Here is a 21779-nt window from a genome sequence, read left to right on the forward strand (position 1 = left end):
ACAGTAATCATATGGTAAACAGTATGGGGGGGGTTATGATCAGTACCTGCACACACCGGTGATGACGGATGTCACGTGTCATTGTTTAGACCAGGAAACAGCCTATTACGTCTTGAACGGCTCACCGCTGCTTCACCTCGGGGCTGTTTCTCACTCACTGATGTGTAGCCGCCTTCACTCTGTCCAGCATGACCGTGGGAAGGGATACTACTCCGGTACAGAGCGAGTTTGAGTATCAATATGCGCAGAAGTGGAATAAACAAATCCGACACGCATCCAGCTGCTGCACCCGCTAGGTAGCTAGCTCTAGTAGCACGCGAGCCAGTGGGAAACGAGCTAACCGAGGCTATCGACGGTTAATCGTCGAGACGTGAAGGACCAGGACCGGGCTGTCGGACCAGCTAGTTGTTTGTTTTTGTGTAACCTGAAGAGACAAAAATGGAGTTGTTTCAAGCTAAAGACGACTACATTCTTCAGAGCGGGGACCGTGCTCTGTGGTGCAGCCGAAAAGACGGGACGATGACCGTCAGACCTGGTACGTAGGTACTGGATGTGGATGTCGCTTTTCACTGCTGCAGCCGGCCATTTAACATTACATTACAGTGCCACTAACATTTGGACTTACCACTAAAGTCAAGACGAAGCGTCGTTTTTGCTGGCTTGTTTTAAGCTGACAGCATCACTGTGCTCATTGGGTTTTGTCCCAGTGCACCTCAAACACATCAGCAACCTTAATCTCTCGTGTCTGACGCGTATTCATCTCTGTGATAAACCCTTTGATGATTATTAGATCGAAGCTAATTTACCTGCCTCCGTTAAACACAACAAATGCTTGCTAAACTGTATTTTTAATGGTTCAAGCATTGATCCCAAGCTTTGAAATGATCGCTTCTTTGCTTTCATTTCGATAGTGCCAACACCCCTAACAGACTTCAAACTTCTGACTTTGCTCTTTATGCTACACACTGGAAGGTGCATCTCACTCTTCAGCTCTTTTTTTTAAGACAAATCTGATATAAAACAAGACAACGAGAAGGTGAAAAAACCGGAAAAGTGATTGATTAATGAGAGCTAAATTATAATATAATTCCGATATAAAAGTGCATACAGACCAAAATTTAAAGCTAGCATATTGAGTGTTATTGCCAGGTTCTGGCTGTTGAGTCACATAAGCGAGTACTGAAACACTGGCTCAGCTGTGACTAATGATTGGACATGCTTTGATGTTAAATGAATACCAAGGCCTGTGGTATTAACATTTTCCCAGCAGAAGGGAAAGAAAAAGTTTTATGAGAGTCAGCACAAGAGCTGTGCAGGTTGTCCCCTGTGGCAGTTGAAGTAGTATGGTTGTGCAGCCACCCTGAACAGGTTTTTAGTTGCACCACTGTTTCATTATTTAATTGGAAAAAGGGTTTCCGCTCCTCACTGCGTTTCCACTCCACTCTCTCGCACATAGTTAAGTATTTCACTGATTGTACTTTCTATGTGAAGCTGTTGTTGTTACTTTTTTTAACTGGTTTTTTGTTTGTTTGGTTTTTTTACGTTTTTTTTTTTTTTTAAATTTTGCCGTTTTCTAGACCTTTCTTGTGGGGACCCTCCCAGCCGGTTCCCCCGCACATTAAATTGTCTGCCTTGTGGAACAGGAAGACTCATTGTTTAGGGCAGCTTACAGTTCATGTTCTCCACCCTTAGCCACGCCCTTCACATTTTTCCAATTTCCTCCACTGTGATGTGTAATCTCTCACCAATGCAGAACATTGCGTTTTATTTGCTGGGCTGACCTTATACTTGACCTGGTGTTCGGAAATAAAAAATAAATAAATAGGCAAAGCTTGTCTTTTCATGCATCATATCACATTTTATTCAATAAAATGAAAGCAGGCAGACTTTCCTGCAAGTGTATAGCTGTCATTTTATATAGATATGCACGAACAAACAGTGAGAGACCTTACAAGTTTGAGACAGAAAATCTACTGCCTGTGAGTTGTCACCACCTTTACACAGCGTTCACATCATCTAGGCTTGAGTGTTCTAAGTATTAATTAAAAAAACAAAAAACAAGTTCCTGCATGTAACAGAGCACCTGCCAACTATGACTGTCGTTTTGTCATGACTACTGTACTTTTGTTTGATTAACTCATATGCAAAACTGTGACTAAAAAAAAACAGACAAACTGTGTCTGCAGAAAAATGTTACTTATGGCTTCTTATATGCTGCAGAGCATGTATTACAGCATTGTTGTCGTGTTTCATCTCTGTATTTTTCTTTCAGCCACAGACCTGCTGTTAGCTTGGAACCCAGTGTGTTTGGGTTTGGTGGAAGGTGTCATTGGAAAGATACAGCTTCACACAGGTACGTGGAGCACGGAAGACCTTTGAACACTTCGCAGAGCAGGCGCATTCTCGCCAGTGCTTTCCATCTGTGTGTGCTTGGACTTTTGAGCCGCCAAATCATCCGGTGCTCAGGATGTTTCTTGTTCACCAGTAAAGGTGTGAAAAGAAATGTGTGAAAGAGCTTTGAAATCTGTGTAGTAATCAAGAGGAGTGAATCAATACTGATGATTCAATTGATGACAAGCCCCGATTTGTATGATGCAGAGTGCTTTTGTTGTTTTTATACATTCTAGTATAAGCGATATTATTTAAGAGATTTCTTGTGTTGCCGTTAATGACCGATGTGCAGCTGCTTTCTTCACACATTTTCAGAATGTGAGGAATTTTGCACCCGTGATGCAACTCCCCCACCTTTTTTTTTTCTTCTCCCCTCCTCTTGACAGATCTTCCTCTCGGCCTTGTGTTAATCCGTCAGAAAGCGCTGGTCGGCCACTTACCGGGAAACCACAAAGTCTACAAGATCACCAAGATCGCCGTCATCCCCTTGTCTGACGAAGAGCCTCAGGAGCTCGAGCTGGAGGTGTGCACACATGCGCTGTTTATTCTGCTCTTTAACTTCTGTTTTAATCATGCTTTCAGTTCCCTGGGCAGTACTTCTAACAGTTAAAATCCTAAATTGGTATTAATGTATCCAAGAATACACTATGAGCCAGTGTATGATTCAGCTCTGAGAATGGACTGAGGTGTAGAAGTTGTTTAGATAAGTTTTGTTTTTGCCCGCACATATCTAGTTTAAAAAAAAAAAAATACATGCAGACATAAAATAACCGCAGCAGACCGCAAAGAATGTTGATTGCTGAGATTTGAGTTTTTCAGGGGAGCTTCGTGGATGGTGAGACAGAATATTTCCAAGTGAGTAATAATGGCGGTGGATTGTTAGCACAATGGCTTTTAAATCTTGTCCACTTGTCCCTTATAGCGCAGAATGAACACGTGTCTCCCTTTGTGCATAGAAATCCTGGTGTGTGCATCAGTGTAGATGTTGGCTTGTTTACAGCAGCCCTGTAGTAGTATTGCTACTATAGTTTACTCTAGTGTCCTATTTGGCTGTTTTTGTAGAGGTTATCTAATATCTGACATTTGATACCAAATTCACTTTTTTTTCCAACTCTGTCCTCGTCCCATTGAACGTGTTTGATGGTCTAAATATCACTATCATGTTTCGATTTGTAAAGCTGCAGAAATTTGATAGACCATCCTCTTTTCTTTTTTTTCCAGCTTTGCAAGAAGCATCACTTTGGCATCGACAAACCAGAGAAGCTGGCCCAGTCTCCAGATGAGTCCAAGCTGATGAAAACTTTAAGTCAGATCAAATCTAATGTTGCTGTGCCCATCAAGAAAAAGGTATTGTTTTGTTTTACACACAAGCATGGATTATCATATTGAAACTGATCCCCTACCTTTCCTCTCTTTCAAACTAGTGAAGGCTTTGAAGTTCTTCTAGGATTTCCTTCTTTTGTTGACTTACTTTTTCTTTCCACCTGCCCAATCCAGTATTCCCCTGCTTTCCAGGTCAAGGAAAACAAAGAGAAGGAACGCCTGGAGAGGCGGCTGCTGGATGAGCTGTACAAGATATTCATGGACTCAGACTCCTTCTACTACAGCATGACCTACGACCTGACAAACAGTGTCCAGCGTCAAGGAGACTCTGATAAGTCTGACATGCCTCTGTGGAAGCAGGTTTGGAGTTATTGAAGTTATTTTATTCTCCTTATGTCTACTACACAAACTCCTTATTGTGGCTGACTGTGTTTTTACTCTGTGTTAAAGGTGGATGACCGTTTCTTCTGGAATAAACACATGATCCAAGAACTTATTGACCTTCAGGTATTGAACACCCGCCCCACCCATCTACTGGGAAATACAGAGAGCGTCTGCTTAGTGCTGCTTTTCTATTTTCAGGCCTGAGTAATTAGAATTAAATGAAAACACCGTGTTCTCCTGAAAACTGCTTACAGAGTCATTGTATTTTCTGTAAAATAGTCAGCTTAAAAGAGTGTAGTTGGTCATGCTGTTTAAATGTGGCATTTTGTATGTACTGATAAATGCCAGGGCGTTATCAAAAGCAGCATGAAAATACTCAAAGGCGGGATGCAAAGTACTTTCTTATCAACCTGGCCTCAAACTAAATTTTAATCTGTCTGGCTATTTTTCTTTTTTTAATGTCTGTTGAACGTTCCAGGTCCCAGAGGTTGACTTCTGGGTGATACCAATCATCCAGGGCTTTGTGCAGGTGGAGGAACTGGTGGTAAACTACAATGAGACCTCTGATGAAGAGCGGAGCAGCCCTGACACCCCACCAAAGGAGATCACTTGTGTTGATGACATCCATCCTCGTTTCACTGTGGCCCTGATCTCCAGACGTAGCCGCCACCGCGCAGGTAGAGTTTGCCTTAGGGGAGTCATGCTCTGATTCAGTCCAGTTGCATGGGCTGCAACAAGTAATTAAGGCACATTCTGGTAGCTAGCTGATTTATTGTCTGCAAGTGAAGCATGATCCAGGATATAAATACACATGCATTATTCTCCCCCAAAGGGATGCGGTACAAACGCAGAGGAGTGGATACAGACGGCCATGTAGCTAACTATGTGGAGACGGAGCAGTTGATTCACGTGCACAGCCACACTCTGTCCTTTGTGCAGACTCGTGGCTCTGTGCCTGTCTTTTGGAGTCAGGCAGGGTATCGCTACAACCCCCGGCCACGGATAGAAAAAGGTCAGTAGAGCTCTATCTTGTATTTAGACCTAAACTGATGGTTTCTGACACTCTTTGTGTAGAAATCTTTCCAGTAGCAATTTCTCATGAAATTTTTTGGTAGCTTAAAAATTGTAGCCTACCTTCTCTGCCCTTGCTCTGATTATTATTATTTTTTATTTCTTGCATAAATTATAGATTGTAATCAGTAAATTATTTTAACTGTGACTGCCTCCTTGTTTTGCATTGGAAACAACATAAATAACTCTTTCACCAGAATCAATAATAATAAAAAAGTTTTTAATGCATATTTTCACCTGACATTTCAGGAGAGAAGGAGACTATGACCTACTTTGCTGCTCACTTTGAAGAACAACTTAAACTGTACAAGAAGCAGGTGAGTGTTCCTCACCAGAGTGCATACTCGTATATCCGCTTAGGCTATTTATTAAATGCATTTTCTGTTATTTACTTTGGGTTGTGGTGTCTGCAGCTATACATAGTGCTTGCATAACCCGCTTCCTGTTGTAACTAAAACAGAACATCCTGCTAATGATCAGTGACATTGCTTGTCAGTAGCTTGGATTATTTCAGATAGTGTTTACAGTAGTGTAGCAGTACTTTTATTTAAGCTTGTGATGAGCTCAGCTGTTGGCTTTTTTTTTTTAAAGACTTAAGCCTGTTTCCCAGTTTGTTTTTTTTCTTCATGTGATAAAGTTAATATTTATTTTTTCACTCTTCACTGAACCCAAAAATCTTAAAAATCCAGTGACAGCACTTTTTGGTGTCTTCTTTAGGTCATCATTAACTTGGTGGATCAAAGTGGGCGGGAGAAGATAATTGGTGATGCATATCTGAAACAAGTCCTCCTGTACAACAACTCTAACCTCACTTATGTTTCATTCGACTTTCACGAGCACTGGTGAGACAGACCCTTTTTACACGAGCGTCTTTTACACGAATTTCACAATCTATATATGACCACAGTACATTCACTTCCCCTGTATGGTTCTTGTATCCTGTTTCTCAGCCGCGGCATGAAGTTTGAGAATGTGCAGATACTGACAGATGCCATTTCTGACATCATCACTGACATGAAGTGGGCCTGGTAAGTGTCGTGCCACCTGAGCACTATAGCATGATAGGTTTGGTGTCAAAATGCGATTTCTGTGAATGTGTCTTGATTCTGGTTGTGTGTCCCTCTGCCAGGGTGGACCAAGCAGGAGTAATCTGCAAGCAGGAGGGCATCTTCAGAGTAAACTGTATGGACTGTCTTGACAGGACCAATGTGGTCCAAGCTGCTATTGCCCGGGTAGTGATGGAACAACAGGTGTGATTTTCTGGATTTTTTTTGTTTATGATAACTTATATTTTAGAAATCCTGATTATTAAAAAAAAAAGAAAAAAAAGGTCATAACCATTATAAATATCAAGGATTGCATTTTATGTGTGCTTTTCTTCCTGCAGCTGAAGAAATTGGGTGTGATGCCTCCAGAGCAGCCTCTGCCTCTCAAGTGTTACAGGATTTATCAGGTCATGTGGGCAAACAACGGTGACACCATCAGCAGACAGTACGCTGGCACAGCAGCTCTCAAGGTATCTTAATTGTATGAGGTCTGGGATAATCCTACTTAGAAGTGCTACCCAAATCTGAGTACAGTGTAATGTTTTCCTACTGTAAACTTACTGAACAGCACCTTTTCAGAACCAAATGACACACAGGGAAGCATCTAGTATTCTAAATGTTCTTTAGAAGACTTGACAGAGAGAAAAAAGTGTTAAAAACAGAAACAGTACTTCTCACATATTGTCATATTGGGCAATAACTGTGAATGTGCAAATACACAAGTGTTAGGTAAGCCATATTTAAACAAAAAGGGATGTCACAAATATGGACATAACCTTTTAGCACTGCACTCAGGTCGTCAAATAATTAAATAAAAAAAGCAGTGCGACGAGTTAAAGGTAACACTTTTTGTCCTATTTTAGGGGGATTTCACCAGGACGGGAGAAAGGAAACTGGCCGGTGTCATGAAGGACGGGGTGAACTCAGCCAATCGCTACTATCTGAACCGTTTTAGGGATGCTTACAGACAAGCAGTGATTGGTATTTGAAAACAAAAAACTACTCATATTGGTTTCTACCTATAGTGTCTTGAAATCAATCCTTAATTTGCATTTGTTAAAACTCCTTTTGCTTCTGTCTGCAGACCTGATGATGGGCCTGCCAGTGACGGAGGACCTTTACTCAATCTTCAGTAAAGAGAAGGAGCATGAAGAAAAAGAAAAGGAGAGCCAAAGAGGGGCCCAGGAGCAGGTCAGCCTCCTCCTGCAGACCTACATGCAGCTGCTGTTACTAGATGATGAGAAGTTTCACGGAGGCTGGGCCCTCATAAACTGTGACATGAGGTGAGCGAAATGCTGTTCTGACTGTGCGTTGATGCTTAATGGCTTTATATAATCAGGATATAGCTGAACTATAGTTCCATCGAGGCTTTTCCGTGCTCTTTTAATCCCACTGTTCTCTTATCTCCCACCAGCCTCATTGATGCAACCAACAAAGATGAAGATGTGCTGCTGCTCCTGTCTGATAAAGCATACTATATTGCCTTGTAAGTTGAACCTTAAATTTGCGAAAGAAAAAACCCCCAACTCTTATATTTGACTTATATGTACATTTATTTCCTTGTAGCTATGATGAAGAAGCAGATAAAGTCAACCAGTACCAACGCCTCATTTTAGAGGGTTTGGAAAAGATCGAAATTGGTAAGAAGTTAAACTCCAAGGAGAAGTGAGAGCTCTTGTAGACTCAGTGAGTCATTCAACACTTCTCGAAAGTGTGCTTAACAGTTTCTTCCGTAACCTTTTAGAAATATCTGCGCTCATTATGATTCATGAAACGGAAGCAAATCACTACAAACGGATATTAGAAGTTGCACTTCGCATTGCAGGTCCTGAGCCTACTCTGTTCGGGAAGCCAAAGTTCTGCTGTATGCGGCTGCACTTCAAGAACGAGGAAACTAGCGGATACTTTCACACGCTGCGAGCTGCAACGCGAAATCCCGAGGATGATGGGAAAGGTAGTGTGTGACTATTTGAATTCTTTAAATAAAATGAGAAAAAGTTAGTTTTACACTTTAAACTGTGCAGATATTGCTTAAGACTTAACACTGTGACATTTCACAGATACATTGCAGTGCATAGCTGAGATGCTTCGCATAACTAAGCAGGCTACAGGGAATGACCTGCTTGTGGTTGAAAAGAAGCTGGAGAGGTAAGTACAAATTATGCTGATTAGCATTCGTCTCGGTCTCTCTTTGATATGATTTCAGTGTAACGAAGTTAAACATTCAGACTGCATTGCCAACTTTTAGACAGCAGCTAGAGCTGTGACTTAAGTTGCGTGTGTTTTCCAGGCGGCAGAGTAAACCTCACGAGGATATCATGGGGATCCAGAACAAACCTGCTGACCAAGTTCAAGGGAGCTCCGGCCTTGCACAAGGCAAAAGTTTTATCCTCAATAAATTCTCCACTCTAAATCAGAAAGTGAAACAGACCAAGACAAATGTGAACATCGGCCCCTTCAAGCCCCTCGGTAAGCTGGGCAGCTTCTCTAAGCCTGATGTAAAAGTCAATTTTCTAAAGCCAACTATGCATGTCAACCTGTGGAAGTCGGACAGCAGCTTGGAGACATCAGATAACGTCGCTGGCACGGGAGCCCTAAAAGACATTGGTAATGAAAACTATGGACACTCTTCAGATTCAGATTCTTATAATTCAGACCCGGAGCACCCGTGCTCTGGGTCCTTAGAAAATGTGGACTATGTGCTGCCCAGCTGCGGCATCGTAGCATCAAATCCCAGACTGGGCAGCCGCTCCCAGTCCATCGGTAGCGCAGAGCTAAATATACCCTCTGTTATCCGGGTCACGGGCTGTGACGGGAAGCAAGAAAGCTCAACTCACATTAGTGATGACAAGTCTCCCGGGGCTGCCTCAGTGGCTGAAGAAGCCATTCTCATTGACTTTGGTACTCCCATCGATGCCTACTGCCACCAGTTCATCCAGGATGCACAGACCAAACCTGTTGAGGTGTTCGGAGAGCTGCCACAAGCTGCCATACCTCCACTCCACAACCCTGCAGTGCCTGTGCATAAAAAGAACCCAGCAGACTCAAACAAGCAGCCAAGCTCAGAGCAGATGGAGCAGGAGGAGCCTCAGCTCCCCAGGCCATCCCAGCTAGACGTCCAATCCTCTACCTCCAGTTCCAGCCTCCTCACTATCCAGAAGCCTAGCTCTGCAGTCTCAGGAGGCTCTCAGAAAAGCGCTTGCTCACAGGTGGAGGGCAGCCTCGGCCCTTCGCCTGCCGACAGCAACGGCAGCCGAGTGGTGTCCCCCTTTGCCAAGATCAAGAGTTCCATGGTCCAGGTGGCCAGCATGACCCAGGCGGGATTCACTCAGGGCATCAATTTTGCAGTTGCAAAGGTACAGAAAAGCCCCGAGCCAGAAGCTGTCAACGAGGTCCAAGAGAACGAGTTGAAGGCAATGTTTACACAGTGCCAGACCAGGATCATTCAGATCTAGTGCTTTCCTTGTAGCAGCACTTTGGAGTCGTTTGTCATGTATAAACTTCCCGTAACGTAGCAGTAGCAAAAGCTTGCACATGGTGTCACTACTCGGCCAAGAAATGTGCTCTTAAGTTAAACTTGCCCATGTTAATAATGACTCTTGTACAGAATTGATAAAAATACCCCAAAGCCCATCATAGTAGTTACTATGTTTACGTGCACATATGTATGGGTTACTCTACTTTCGAGGGCACTGAATCATAGATCTTTTGCCATGCAACCTTGCACACTGACGCTCCTCTCTTTTATGGTTTATTAACTAGTTCTCAGATGAATGCTGAATAAATGTCTCAGCATAGTAGTGCACAGTACCTAGGATGAATAAAAAAAATATGGCATATTGATAGAAATTTGAGTACTTGGAGGGTGTAATAATTTTCAAAGTCTTAGTGCTCCATCCAACTTAAGTCACTCCAGAAATAGTTCTACTATATGATTAGCTCAAGAGACAAACAACCAAGAACAAAGAAAATATTTAGGCTTTTAAACTCATATACTTTGAGAGTGGTATGCAGAGTATTTCCGTGTGTAAACATGTTATTGTCCTTAGTCCGAAGTTATTTAATTACCCACAATGCTCGAGTGTGAGGTTAATGGTAACAACCGATTTTTGACGACGCAGGTAAGCAGTTAGCTGCATGTCGAAAGACCAACTCTGATTTTATCATGTACTGTAGGATAAACTCATCCTGGCTACTCAATGGCGTTTGTGAGCTAGTAATGCCCTTCAGTTTGTAACAGTCGTCGTAGAAACCAACCAAATATCTTTTGTGATTCCCAAAGGACTATTCTGTGTTGAAAAGTACCCTTTGTATAGCTGTCAGAAACTAGCCAGACGACATAATCTATGTTGTAATCCTATGTAATATCAATGTTGTCGAGTGTAACTTAGAAGATATACCGCTGTAGAAATAACGACTATTTAAGAACTTAGAGTATCCTGGTTGTTGATATGTACAGTGAGTATTGTCTGTCTCTGAGTAGAGCTGTCTTTTAGGCTTTTTGTATTGATGCTAAGGTGAAGTTTAAAGAGGTATGAGCATTATATTTTGAAAAGAACGCCCAGTACTGTCATTGTTAACCACGAATAACCAGAAAACATCTGGAGTTGTTTTTGATAGATTTATGTATTGAAATAACTATTCTGGTAATGGTTATAATAATTACCTACACGATGAGGGTTTATTTGAGCTAAATCCTTAGCTTGCGTTATACATTGAAAACCGCATGTTTGACAAAGACAGGCGAGTTGCATATAGTAGGTATATATGCAACTGCACCCACGCAGTTACGAGAAACACTGACGCTTTATGCACTCCCCAAACTTAAAGCATATTTGCCTTAATAGGGAACTAAAGTGGGATTATGTATATCAGGTATTTATGGCAAAATCTACCTTTTTAAGTCTTACATGTTACATTTTGTGTACTGTATAAAAGATATTCAGGGTTGGTGCATGTCATCGGAGCTTTTTATGTTGGGATATCTCACTGTGATAATGGCACATTCATTCTCTGTGGGAATGGGCAGGTCTTAGAATTAGTATTTTTTTTGTTGTGTTTGTGGTTTACAGTGAATCTGTAAATCGGAGCATCCTGTTGCTGCTGGTGTTTAGGACCGCTTGCCTTTGAGATCCCAGTTATTTATAATATGGAAGTGTACACTGTAACAAAGTTTACATGTTTTTTTTTTTTTTAAGTTAATTTGTTGTTAAAAAAAACAAATCTACCACAGGATCTTGTTATAGACACCAGAAGAAATTATAATAAATCACAGCTGCCCTGTCCTGCTGGTGTCCGACTGTGATATGAATCTGGCTTGCTCTGAGCTGAGATATCCCAAGATAAACTGTCACATATTTTGTGTTACCTTTGCCTGTTTTTTTTTTTTTTTTTTTTTCTCCTTTCTGCATTCGGCTTGCTCACCAGCAGATAAGATGCGGGACACTTGTATATTTTGTCTGATTATAAATGAGACTCGGCTGCTTTTCTAGGTGCTGCTGATGGTGTGTTTATGTGTGTGTGGTGCTGCCAAAGCTTCAAGGTAATAGCTGTGAGGTTTTAACACAGAGGGTAAGCGGTGTTTTTAAACTTCATTCAGGATTGCAAACACTGGGGCAGCTCTCAAGCCTAGAAGGAAACTTAATCCTCCACATTCCTGAAAGAGTCCACAGTGCTAGAGTGTCGGTGTCTTGCTTTTTATATGCAAATGTCGCCTGTTCTAGTCAATCCTGTATTTGCTGGCTAAAAGTTTGGTCTTTCCTTCCGTTTTTTCACACCAAGTGCTTTTGCGGTCACCTCTTGATTTATCGTCTGGTGGTTGCCCACTCCCATTGTGGCTGGAGCTCTCCAAGCATTTGATTTGCACTGTTTAAGCACATTTTTCCTGCGTTAACATGGTTTCATCTGGATGTCTGTGTTCATATCCTTACCAACTGGCTGTCAGCGTTTTCCACAGTGTACTGAGATTGTATTGTATATTAAAAGTATCCTATTTATTCTTACCTTCTTTGGGTGTGTTACTTGATAACAGGGTGCACTGTACACTTGTTTAGGCAGATATTTCATTGGAATAAAAAGTGACTAAAAGATTGCTGCATGTTTACTGTCAAATGTATTAACAGCACAGCACAGTATACTAACCCAGGAAGAAAAATGCACCAGGACAAACAGTGATCCAGATCTTGTTCCTTTATTTACTTTTTTTTTTTTTTTTTTTTTTTGAAGATAGAAATTATTTTTTTTCCTGTAAACAGACCTTTCTGTCTAGTAGAGCTTAACCTCTGGTGTGAACCCCACAAGAGACTTTGAATTTAAGGCAGTACTTCAGTGTGATGATAAACTGCGATGTTAGTGTACATACAACAGTATCTAAATCTTATATGTAGCTCAGCACAGTAAAAAAAAAAAAAGTGAATACCTGAACTATGTGGCAAATGAAAACATCTTTATTACAAACTGTTTAGATATCAAATGGGGAAAAAAGCAAACAAGTCATGTCATTTGCCTCTGATCACGGCTCGTTGCCGTTGACACACTTGTGCTGCTCCATCCGGCTCCTCCGCAGCGCCTCGATGTGTTTGGCTCGGAGCCAGCTGTCTCTGGACAGCGAGGTCTGACCCTGGCTCAGAGACAACAACCTACGGACAGATTCGCAGAGAGCCACATCTCAGTTTTAATAAGCTGCCAGTCTGAGACGATCTATGAGATGTACGAGCGAGTTCAAAAAAAAAGAAATTGGCTGCGCTGAGGCGTGAAGCTATCATCAGCCTGTTTATGGTGCTTTCAGTTTTGATTATAGCTTATTGCTTAACACTCTAAAGTGCCTTAGGGGCTGTTATTATTCTCATGAATGAAAATTAATTAAATGCTACATAAAGGCAGTTATATAAATCACAACCCACCTCGCCACAACGAGCATCCTGTGCAGGTCCTCGGCAGATATACTCTGGGGGTCATCCTTCCTCATGTCTACAAAGTCATCTTCAACTGACTGAGTGCAGGAGGAAAAGGAGACACTTAATTCTTGTATGCAAACTTATAAAAAGAGTTGCTCAAACAGACTGGGTACATGAAGAAACAGCTACCATACTAGCTGAAACTCAACTCACTGTATAAGTATAAGAGCTTGTCTCACCTTTGTCACTTCATCTGAGATGCTGTAGTCAAGCAGCCGAGCCACACTCAGGTAGATTCTGAACTTGTTGAGCTGTGATGAGGCCTGAGAAAGCATGTGCATGGTGCTGAGATACTCCTCCAGGTGGGATGGAGCGACCTGAGTCTGCAGGTGTATCTGACAGTCAGACTGTGGAGATAAAGAATAATATTGATTGTGTGCCATAGAGGAAGTCCATATCCAGAAAGGATGTCTTTTTTACTAGGTGTTGCTATGCAAAAGTTTCCCTGTGTGCTGCATGCCCGCCTACTTTGGCATATTATCAAAACTTCAGAGCACGGCAGACAGGATCAAAGCCTTGGTGACGGTTAAGCATCTGATCGAGCCGAGCCTCCAGCTTCTAATCAGCCAATAGCTGCTCGCTGTAAACAGTAAACACAACCATGTAACCATTGTGACTTCTAATGAACCGTGGGAGTTGTTTACAGCATGCTGCCCTTCACTGCTCGCCTAATAGCAGGCCGAGCCTGACGCCTCTCCCGGGATTGTTCCCGTGGCACACAGCTGCCACCATGGCAACCCATTAGACCAGCACACAGAAATAGCGCACAGCACATTCCTCAGGCTGTTCGCAACACAGCGAGACTCTGGTTAAAGCCGCCGGCTTGAAGGGCTGGCTGCGGCCGACCGATGTCAGCTGAGACGACAGCGTGACGCCGGCTGGAAACAACCACCAGTGTCTGACACGGCTCTGCTTCGTGAGACACCGGAGGAAACCGAACCCCTCCCCTAGCCGTAGCCGGGGGTGGGGAGCGAGGCGAGGGTGCTGGGAGGGATCCGCGATGGGTGGGAGTGAGCTTTCACTGCGTTCTTACCGGCAGCAGCGAGCGGCCCTCTGACGCGATGAGCACGTTAATATTGCAGGGGAATTCCATCTGATGGTAGTTAAAGTCATAATCAACCTTCTGCCACGAGATCAGGTTCCCCAAGGCCGTGACGTTACGCACACCTGCAGCAACAAACACAACAGAGTAACAGATCCAACCCAGTTCAGTCACAAGGACAGGAAAAATGGTGGTGTTTGAGTCCTCGCTGTCGACCTCTTGTGGTCTTCTAGAAGACCCACCTGTTGTGTCCAGCTGTCCCTGCTCCAGCTGCGTTTCATCTAGGTAGAGGGAAGTGTTTTTGGCCAGCTGCAGGGCGCCGCTCACCAGCCGGTTTGCCACATAGTCCTTCTTAGGCACCAACCGTATCTGGTTCATGTTCTGGAGGCTCATGCCCAGGTAGTGTGACTGCAGGGGAAACAATGTTGAGTGTGTCTCAGTTCATCCAGATATAAACCAAGCAGTACCTGCGACCGATTGCGCTGATAACTCACAGAAGGCACGAGCTGCTGGATGATCTGATAAAGGCGCTCAGTGTACGAGGCAACAGTAGGACAGCCACTCATGTTCAAGGTAAACTTGCCCAGCGGGAGGACGTCCCGTCTCACGTACCTACAAGAAAAATAAAAGTGTGCTGGCGTTAGTTTGAAACCATCAAATAAAAAATTACAAAAAAAAATAATAATCAGGAAGCTCACATACTGAACTTTACGTACACGTTAGAAATGAGATGCAGAATGAGGTACTCGGCTGCAAGAGCATCACCCAGGAGGACATGAGTCAAGTATGCCAGAAGCTCTTCTCTGACAGAGGGCATCTCGCTCAGGGTCGAAGCTAAAACTGAGGAAGAAAGGACAAAGAATCAACTCAGCTCCAGTCTGAACCAGTCGCTGCATTGTTCCTCTTATTAGAAAGCTTTTCAAGGCAAATGAACTTCAGTTTAATGGGATTGTTTTCCTGCTTGATTTCAATACTTCTCACACTTCATTAAACATTCCTACAACACTGATGGAACAAGTCGCCCTGCTTAAGCGATATTATTTATTAATGAGATCTGACAGTACATCTGTCCCGTTATCTTCTTTGATAATTACTGAAGCGACTTCCTTGATATCCATGCACACTTTAGTAAACACCTCAGACTGTTTTTAAATGGTGTGTTATAAATTAAGACAGTGTGAAAACTCAGCTGTCGGAAGTAAAGTACACAGTAATCCTGTCAGAAATGTCCATTTATCATAAGCAACCAAATGAATGAGTTACTGCTGTGCATCACATGCTTAAATGTGCACAAATCTCTCATATGGGAACACTCATGGGTAAATGTTTGATGCTACAGAAACTAAACTTCAGCTCTTGTTAATGTTTTACTAAAACCTAATGGAATCATGAGAAGGACTCTGCGAATCTGTTTCGGGCTTTGACAACTAGAGTCGAAGGAGCGGTACGTTTTCAGCTCTCTGTGACTTTTACTGGGCTAGCGCTAAACTTTAACCAATATGGAAAACAACTACAAAACAAAACGTCCACATATTTACAGACTACCCGTAATCAGTGTGATTTTATTTTAGCAAAAAGAATCTCTGAGCAAAGCAAAACAAAACACAGACCATGTTATCACGTTATGCTTATCCAATTCAGATGGGGCTAGAGGTTGTCCCAGCAATCACAGAGGAAGACCGGGGTCACCCTGGACAGGTCGGCACTGTTTTAGGGCTAACACACAGATACACAGAGACCCCCTTTCACTCTTACATCCACTCTAGGGCTGGGCATCGTCACTGATTTCTGGAATCGATTCGATTTGAATCGGGCGAATTTTGCCTCAGTCAGAAATATTATAATTCTGATCACGTATCAGTACATTTCCATATTTTTATATCTATAAAAAGAAAGCTGACACTTGCGAGACTTTATCAAAGGTGTAAGCATCACAGCAGATGCATTTGTGTCAAAGTAGCTGAGGATAAAACTCAGAAAAACATGAAGGCGACTTTCCTGGCCTGGGATTTTATAACAGGTAACCTTAAAAAGATTCTGCAGTAGTTAAAAAACGAAAGAAAGTCAACCTATGAACGTTACCTGATACTGCTGAAGTGAAGCAAAGTTACAGCGGTTTTATTAGAGACACGGCTAATTTTAAGACGTTTAAATTTGTTCAGTAGCGTATTGAACGGCAGAAATTAGGCTCTCTTTTCGGAAGTAAGTAAAAGGAAAAAAAAACAGCGGCCGGCATGTTGTAATGAAGAAAACAGATTTTTAGACGGGAAACTGTTTTTGAAGAACAGAGAGAGAGAGAGAGATGTGATTTTATCCTGGTGGAAGCAAAATAGCAAAACTAAGAGTGAATTCATGATGATGTTTATGTGAAGCGTAGTTTGGATCTTCTTTTGCTGCTGGTTCACTCAATATTGTTTGGAGAGAAATAAAACCTGCAGCTTCAGAATCTAGTGCAAAAAGGACGTAAACACAAAGCGCAGACCTGGCGAAACATCAGAATCAGCGAGCTGTCAGCCCCGACCGTGTCCGTGCCGTCGGGTAAGAAAGGCGACATCTCACTGATTCTGATCCGTCGGCGGGTCCGCGCTTTGTTTACGTCTTTGTGCAGAATCCATGTACCTGCTCTCATTTACTGTTTTAGCTGTTTGGTGGTTGTTGTAATTTTGTGAGGTTTAACCTGAGATTCTGGCATTTCGGGCAAAATATATTTACATTTTAAAATCGATTCAGGATTTTAATGAATCAATTTTACGTTATCCAAGCTAGAATCGATTTTAATCGATAAATCGATAATCAGAACCCACCCCTAATCCACTCCTCACACCAATTTAGAATCGCCAGTTAACCTAAGGAGCCCGTCTTTGGACTGTGAGAGAAAGCAGGAATACCGGAAAGAGCCCACTGAGCTACACGGAGAATATCCTGAGTGTTAGATTTGACCCCAGGCTCTTTTTGCTGTGCGGCAACAGTGCTAAAAGTGCACAGAACTGAAGGATTCTCATGCTTCCTCCAGCACCGAGGGCGGCTGAAGAAGCTCTGTATCACTAAAGTATTGCACAGTCACCGCAAATAATATTTATGTAGTCAAAGCAGTTTAAACGTGTCGCCCACATTGATTCAGCATTAATAACTGATTTGTCTGCAGTGCTGGAAGCATCGGGTTGTTTACTTAATGTTTTTTTAATAAAGTTTGACTTCATCCCTCCGGAGGAATGAAGTCAAACTTGCCAAAAGTGTCTCTTCTTCAAGTCGTCAAGTGAAATCTAGACAACCCCAGTACTCAGGCTTATTTAGCAGAATGTTATGTAAATAAGATTACATTCAGCTATCTCATTAAAATCTGTGAAAAAAAAAAACCCTGCTGCGATACTTATTTTTGTAGCAGGATTATGAAATATTTTCCTGGATGCTTACTGGCTGTGTGATTGGCATGTAACATACACGAGGAAAAAGAATGAAGAAACTTGGAGGCCTACTACTCTACTGTTTGTCCTTACAAGCACTGTTGTCCTCCGAGGTGGCGGCAGAGGGCAGCAGGGGGTTGTTGTGCTGCAGCTGCTTGGCGTAGAGCATGTGGAGGCGTGGAACGAGCGAGGCTGGCGGGCAGTGCACCCTCTGCTCCTCTGCCGTCTCCATGGACTCCGTGGGATCCAGCAGGTTTGAAGAGGCGTCTCTGTACGGAAACGTCAACAATGAGAAACAAACCGAGCAGGGCAGGGAGGAAAATCAAAGTACGTGTCTTACTTCTCGTCGGCTAAGGCGCTGAGAGCGGGACTGACGGAGAGGATCCCGTAGACCTCAAGCATGTCGTTAAGTTTGAAGCTGTCCCAGTCCTCATAGACCTGCCAATGATACGCACATTATAGCATGTGTCCTAAAACTCTCCTCATGATAGCTGTATCGTCTCTAAAATCACCTCTTTGTTCAAAACGGTTCAGTACTGGAAGAGGAATAAACTGACACAGCACACCTTGACTAGGCAGGAAGGGCCTTTCTCTCCCGGCAGGGGGAAGTTGAGGTCGAGGTGGGAGGCAGATGTCATCTGGCTGGAGGGAGCTTCTGTCTCCTGCCGCTTACAGTCGCCGTTGCCGTGATGTTCTGTGGGACTCTGAGGACCTGCAGCAAGGAAAAATAAAACCGTTGTCAAAAGTGCTTTTTAAACAGGATTTTCAACATAGCCTTTCTAAACATGCTATTTTCTTTTATAAAGCACAAGTTATTTCTATTTGCACAATAATGCAAGGAAAAAAGGAGTCTAGACGATGCTCACAAGGCAAGGACGGATCCACAAAGTTATCAAAGCGTTTCAAAAATGACAGTAATGACACAATAAAATGATATAATGTAACTGATCAAGAGCAGCTATAAGTTGGACCTTATGCTAACACTCTTATTCTGACCAACAGTAAATTTGACTTTATCGAACGAATGCCGATTCTGAACACTCGTACCAGCGTGCGCTTCCCTCTGCTTCTGTGGCTGCGTGTCCATGTCGTCGTCTTCCTCGTAGCTTCGTTTCTGTCTGCTTGGCACGTACGAGGTGGAAGGCACCACTCTTGCTTGGCTGCTGTTGGCATATCTGTGCAACAGAGTTAAGGACAACTCGGAGCAGCAGATCACAAGATATAAATGCACATTTCACGAATGCCAGCTGCGTAAAGAGCGATTCTATGTGGTCTTTTGCAAGCTGAGGATATCTCTTTGACCCAGGGGTTTTCTCCGGGGATTGGCACACAGTAGAAAGTCTGTCGCTCTGCAGTTACTGTGTTTTTAGAGTTAAAATCCACCTGCAGATGAAACACCCGTTAACAACCAAGTTGGAGCTAAAATGAGCCATCTACAGCGAATGAGTCTTTGAAGAGACTCACCCCGCATTCTGTCACGTCTTTATACTTCCCACATCGCAACGTCTGTGAAAGAATAGACAGAAAAAGAGGATGAAAGATGAAAACAGCTAAGAGATTATCAAAGGGCTGCACTCGTACCAATAACAGCAGGCGAGAGGATAAAGAAGTGCGTACTTTAGCCTGTGTGGCTGGATCGACAGTCTCATAGACTCCCATGTAGAACTCTGGATCAAACATGTCTTGGATGAAACAGCGAAATTTCACGAGGCTGTTGGGCTTCAGGTAATGCATGGGGATGTCGTTGAGAGATGGGACCTGCATCAAAGTGTGCAGAAACAAATTAGGAGCCTGTCATTCGTGCACATGTTTTTGTTGAAAGTGTAATTTGTATTACCAAGGTGTGAGCGTCCTTCTCTTTCAGTCGATCTTTGAAGAACTCCACGGCTCTCGCCTCCCAGCCAGAGCTTGGATTACTCTGGGAAGCGGCTGAAATATCAAGAAGGCATAATTTTATTGGCAAATCAAAACTCAAAGTTGGATAAATGGTTGTTGTAGAGCAAAATTAGCTTAGCTGGGCTGCATTAGATAAAGATGTTCTGTCTCACTATGGAAAGCGCCCTCTGGTGTGAGCAATCATGGAAGCTCCACTACCACCACAGACCAGTCCCCCAACCTGTCCCCCAACCAGGCATTTTCAAAGTACATCCTCGCAAAGATCAAAGGTGCTCCTCCCACTTGTTTGCGTTCAAAACTGTCTTAATTTTTTATGTCACTGATTCAAAGTGGTGGAAAGATTCCTTGAAGATCCTGGTCAATATTGACGTGACAGCATCACACAGTTGCTGCAGACTTGTCAGCCATGATGTGAATCTCCCGTTCCACACAGGCTGATGTACACTGTAAATGGCCTGTATTTGTATAGCGCTTTACTTAGTCCCTATGGACCCCTACATTCAGTCATCCACCCATTCACACACTGGTGATGGCAAGCTACATTGTAGCCACAGCCTGGGGTGCACTGACAGAGGCGAGGCTGCCAGACACTGGCGCCACCAGGCCCTCTGACCGCCACCAGGCAACGGGTGAAGTGTCTTGCCCAAGGACACAACGACCCAGACTGTCCAAGCCGGGGCTCGAACCAGCAAGCTTCCAATTACAAGACAAACTGCCAACTCTTGAGCCACGGTCGCCCCCACACTGTGGACATAAAGGGAATAGACATGGTCAGAAACAACCCTCAGTTTGGTTGTGGTTTTTAAATGATGCTCAGCTGGTACTAAGGGGGCCTAAAGTGTGACAATAAGATATCCCTCACACATCATTACACCACCAGCAACCTGAATTGGTGATGCAAGGCAGAACGCAGCCATGCTTTCATGTTGTTTATGCCAAATGTTGATCCTACCATCCAAATTCTGCAGCAGAAATCAAGTGTTCTGCTGCTGTAGCACATCTGCCTCACGTTTTGACATGTTGCACATTTACAGATGCTCTTCTGCATATCCTGGGTCTAACAAGTAGTCATTCGAGTTACTTTGTTGCGTTCCTATCAGCTCAAAGCAGACAAACCATTGTCCTCTGATCTCTAACATCATCAAGGCATTTCCACCAGACAACTGGTCCTCACTGGATATTTTCTCTTCTTCTGACCAATTTTCTGTAAGCCGAAGAGATGGTTATGGGGGAAAATCCCAGTATATCAGCAGTTTTTGAAATACTCAAAGCAGCTTGTCTGGCACCAACAACTATACCACATTCAAAGTCAATTAAAAACACATTTCATCCAATTCTCATGCTCGGTCGTCTAGCCCATGTCTGCGTGGTTAAATGCACTGAGTTGTTGCCATGGAACTGCATATATTAGAGAGATTAAATATGTCTTATTGAAGAATTCAACAGATGTACCTAATGAAGTGACTAGTAAGTGTATAAATGTAATATGTTGAGCAAAGAAGTGAGACAGGGTAAAGAGAAACCCTGTTATAATGTGGGGGTTTGGAAGGAAAATAGATAAAAGAGTTACTAGAATTACATGATACAACATGTCTAAAAGATATAAGCAACTTTTATTAATCTTAAATATAACCGCCCCCACCAGTGACACGTAAATGTCAGTCCTTTAAGATTTTAAGGAATATGTGGATTTTTCCGCTTATTCTTTAAAATCCGTCTCCGTCTTGATGTGTGGCAGTGGCGTGTGTACAGTAACTACACGAAAAAGTGTAAGACAAGTGTAAGTCATTTGCTTTTTCGAAGAGAAAGAAAAAAGAAAACACACACAGCCACCTGCAATGTGCAAAGTTGGCATGGTACGTAGTCAGAGAGCTAACTAGCTAGGTTCACGCGTTAGCCCTACTGAGTGAAGTTCCGGTGTCTTACCAAACATCCCCTCAACAACACCAACGGGGTCGTTAATCCAGTCATGTGTGGAAGGCATGGCTTAGATGGTGATAAAGGTCCGGAGATTAGAAAATATATCAAAGAAAAATCACAGTGAAAATACCAGTTTGTTGACTTTCCCCATACACGGGATCGCTGAAGTGAAGGGCGGGAAATTTGCGTCACCAGACGGAGAGCGTAGTGGGTTTGTTTTGGGTACGGGGACCAACCGGAGCACGGAGGTGCGTCATAACTCTCCTTCAGGATAGGTTGGGTGTTTTTCGTTTGACTTTAAATTCCTGCTCTAGTGAAGAAAAGTAAAGAAATAGTCTTTAATATA

At 43.0% G+C, this 21779-nt stretch overlaps 2 protein-coding genes across 4 annotated transcripts; one reads left to right on the top strand and one right to left on the bottom strand.

Annotated features, from left to right (window-relative positions):
* Positions 1-70: 70 nt before the first annotated feature.
* inpp5f (inositol polyphosphate-5-phosphatase F) lies at positions 71-12217 on the top strand. 3 transcript variants are annotated; one of them, XM_085428728.1, is made up of 21 exons: positions 71-535; positions 2273-2353; positions 2778-2914; positions 3211-3246; positions 3613-3738; positions 3889-4074; positions 4165-4221; positions 4577-4775; positions 4931-5110; positions 5419-5486; positions 5887-6011; positions 6120-6197; positions 6299-6419; positions 6557-6685; positions 7079-7196; positions 7300-7498; positions 7630-7701; positions 7782-7855; positions 8041-8169; positions 8276-8363; positions 8506-12217. In XM_085428728.1, exons 1-21 carry the CDS (start codon positions 439-441, stop codon positions 9668-9670), a joined length of 3465 nt encoding a protein of 1154 aa, XP_085284854.1. In that variant the 5' UTR covers positions 71-438; the 3' UTR covers positions 9671-12217. The 3 variants fall into 3 exon arrangements, with proteins under 3 accessions (XP_085284854.1, XP_085284852.1, XP_085284853.1); XM_085428726.1 differs by lacking the exon at positions 3211-3246 and having other exon boundaries at positions 72-535; XM_085428727.1 differs by lacking the exon at positions 3211-3246 and having other exon boundaries at positions 72-535; positions 3907-4074.
* Positions 12218-12389: 172 nt separating this feature from the next.
* On the bottom strand, positions 12390-21626 carry mcmbp (minichromosome maintenance complex binding protein). The gene is made up of 16 exons (XM_085428729.1): positions 21440-21626; positions 19455-19546; positions 19235-19375; positions 19082-19123; positions 18910-19000; positions 18665-18793; positions 18184-18329; positions 17958-18055; positions 17711-17886; positions 14930-15053; positions 14708-14825; positions 14456-14621; positions 14205-14338; positions 13351-13518; positions 13118-13206; positions 12390-12853 (listed from the first exon to the last, which is right to left on the bottom strand). Exons 1-16 carry the CDS (start codon positions 21495-21497, stop codon positions 12727-12729), a joined length of 1899 nt encoding a protein of 632 aa, XP_085284855.1. The 5' UTR covers positions 21498-21626; the 3' UTR covers positions 12390-12726.
* Positions 21627-21779: the final 153 nt, after the last annotated feature.

The sequence above is a fragment of the Rhamphochromis longiceps genome, linkage group LG13 (genome assembly GCF_057381845.1).
Source record: "Rhamphochromis longiceps isolate RC_006_pf linkage group LG13, R_longiceps_female_GT1.1, whole genome shotgun sequence".
NCBI classification, from domain to species: Eukaryota; Metazoa; Chordata; class Actinopteri; order Cichliformes; family Cichlidae; genus Rhamphochromis; species Rhamphochromis longiceps.

Bases quoted from the DNA above. Each gene is read 5' to 3' on its own strand.
- inpp5f (XM_085428728.1), top strand. From the start codon at position 439: ATGGAGTTGTTTCAAGCTAAAGACGACTACATTCTTCAGAGCGGGGAC. The intron at 6,012-6,119 runs GTGAGACAGACC...CCTGTTTCTCAG, and splicing joins TTCGACTTTCACGAGCACTG to CCGCGGCATGAAGTTTGAGA. The intron at 6,420-6,556 runs GTGTGATTTTCT...TTCTTCCTGCAG, and splicing joins GGGTAGTGATGGAACAACAG to CTGAAGAAATTGGGTGTGAT.
- mcmbp (XM_085428729.1), bottom strand. From the start codon at position 21,497: ATGCCTTCCACACATGACTGGATTAACGACCCCGTTGGTGTTGTTGAG. The intron at 19,001-19,081 runs GTGAGTCTCTTC...TTTCATCTGCAG, and splicing joins AAGACGTGACAGAATGCGGG to GTGGATTTTAACTCTAAAAA. The intron at 14,339-14,455 runs GTGGGTCTTCTA...TTGTTGCTGCAG, and splicing joins GGGACAGCTGGACACAACAG to GTGTGCGTAACGTCACGGCC.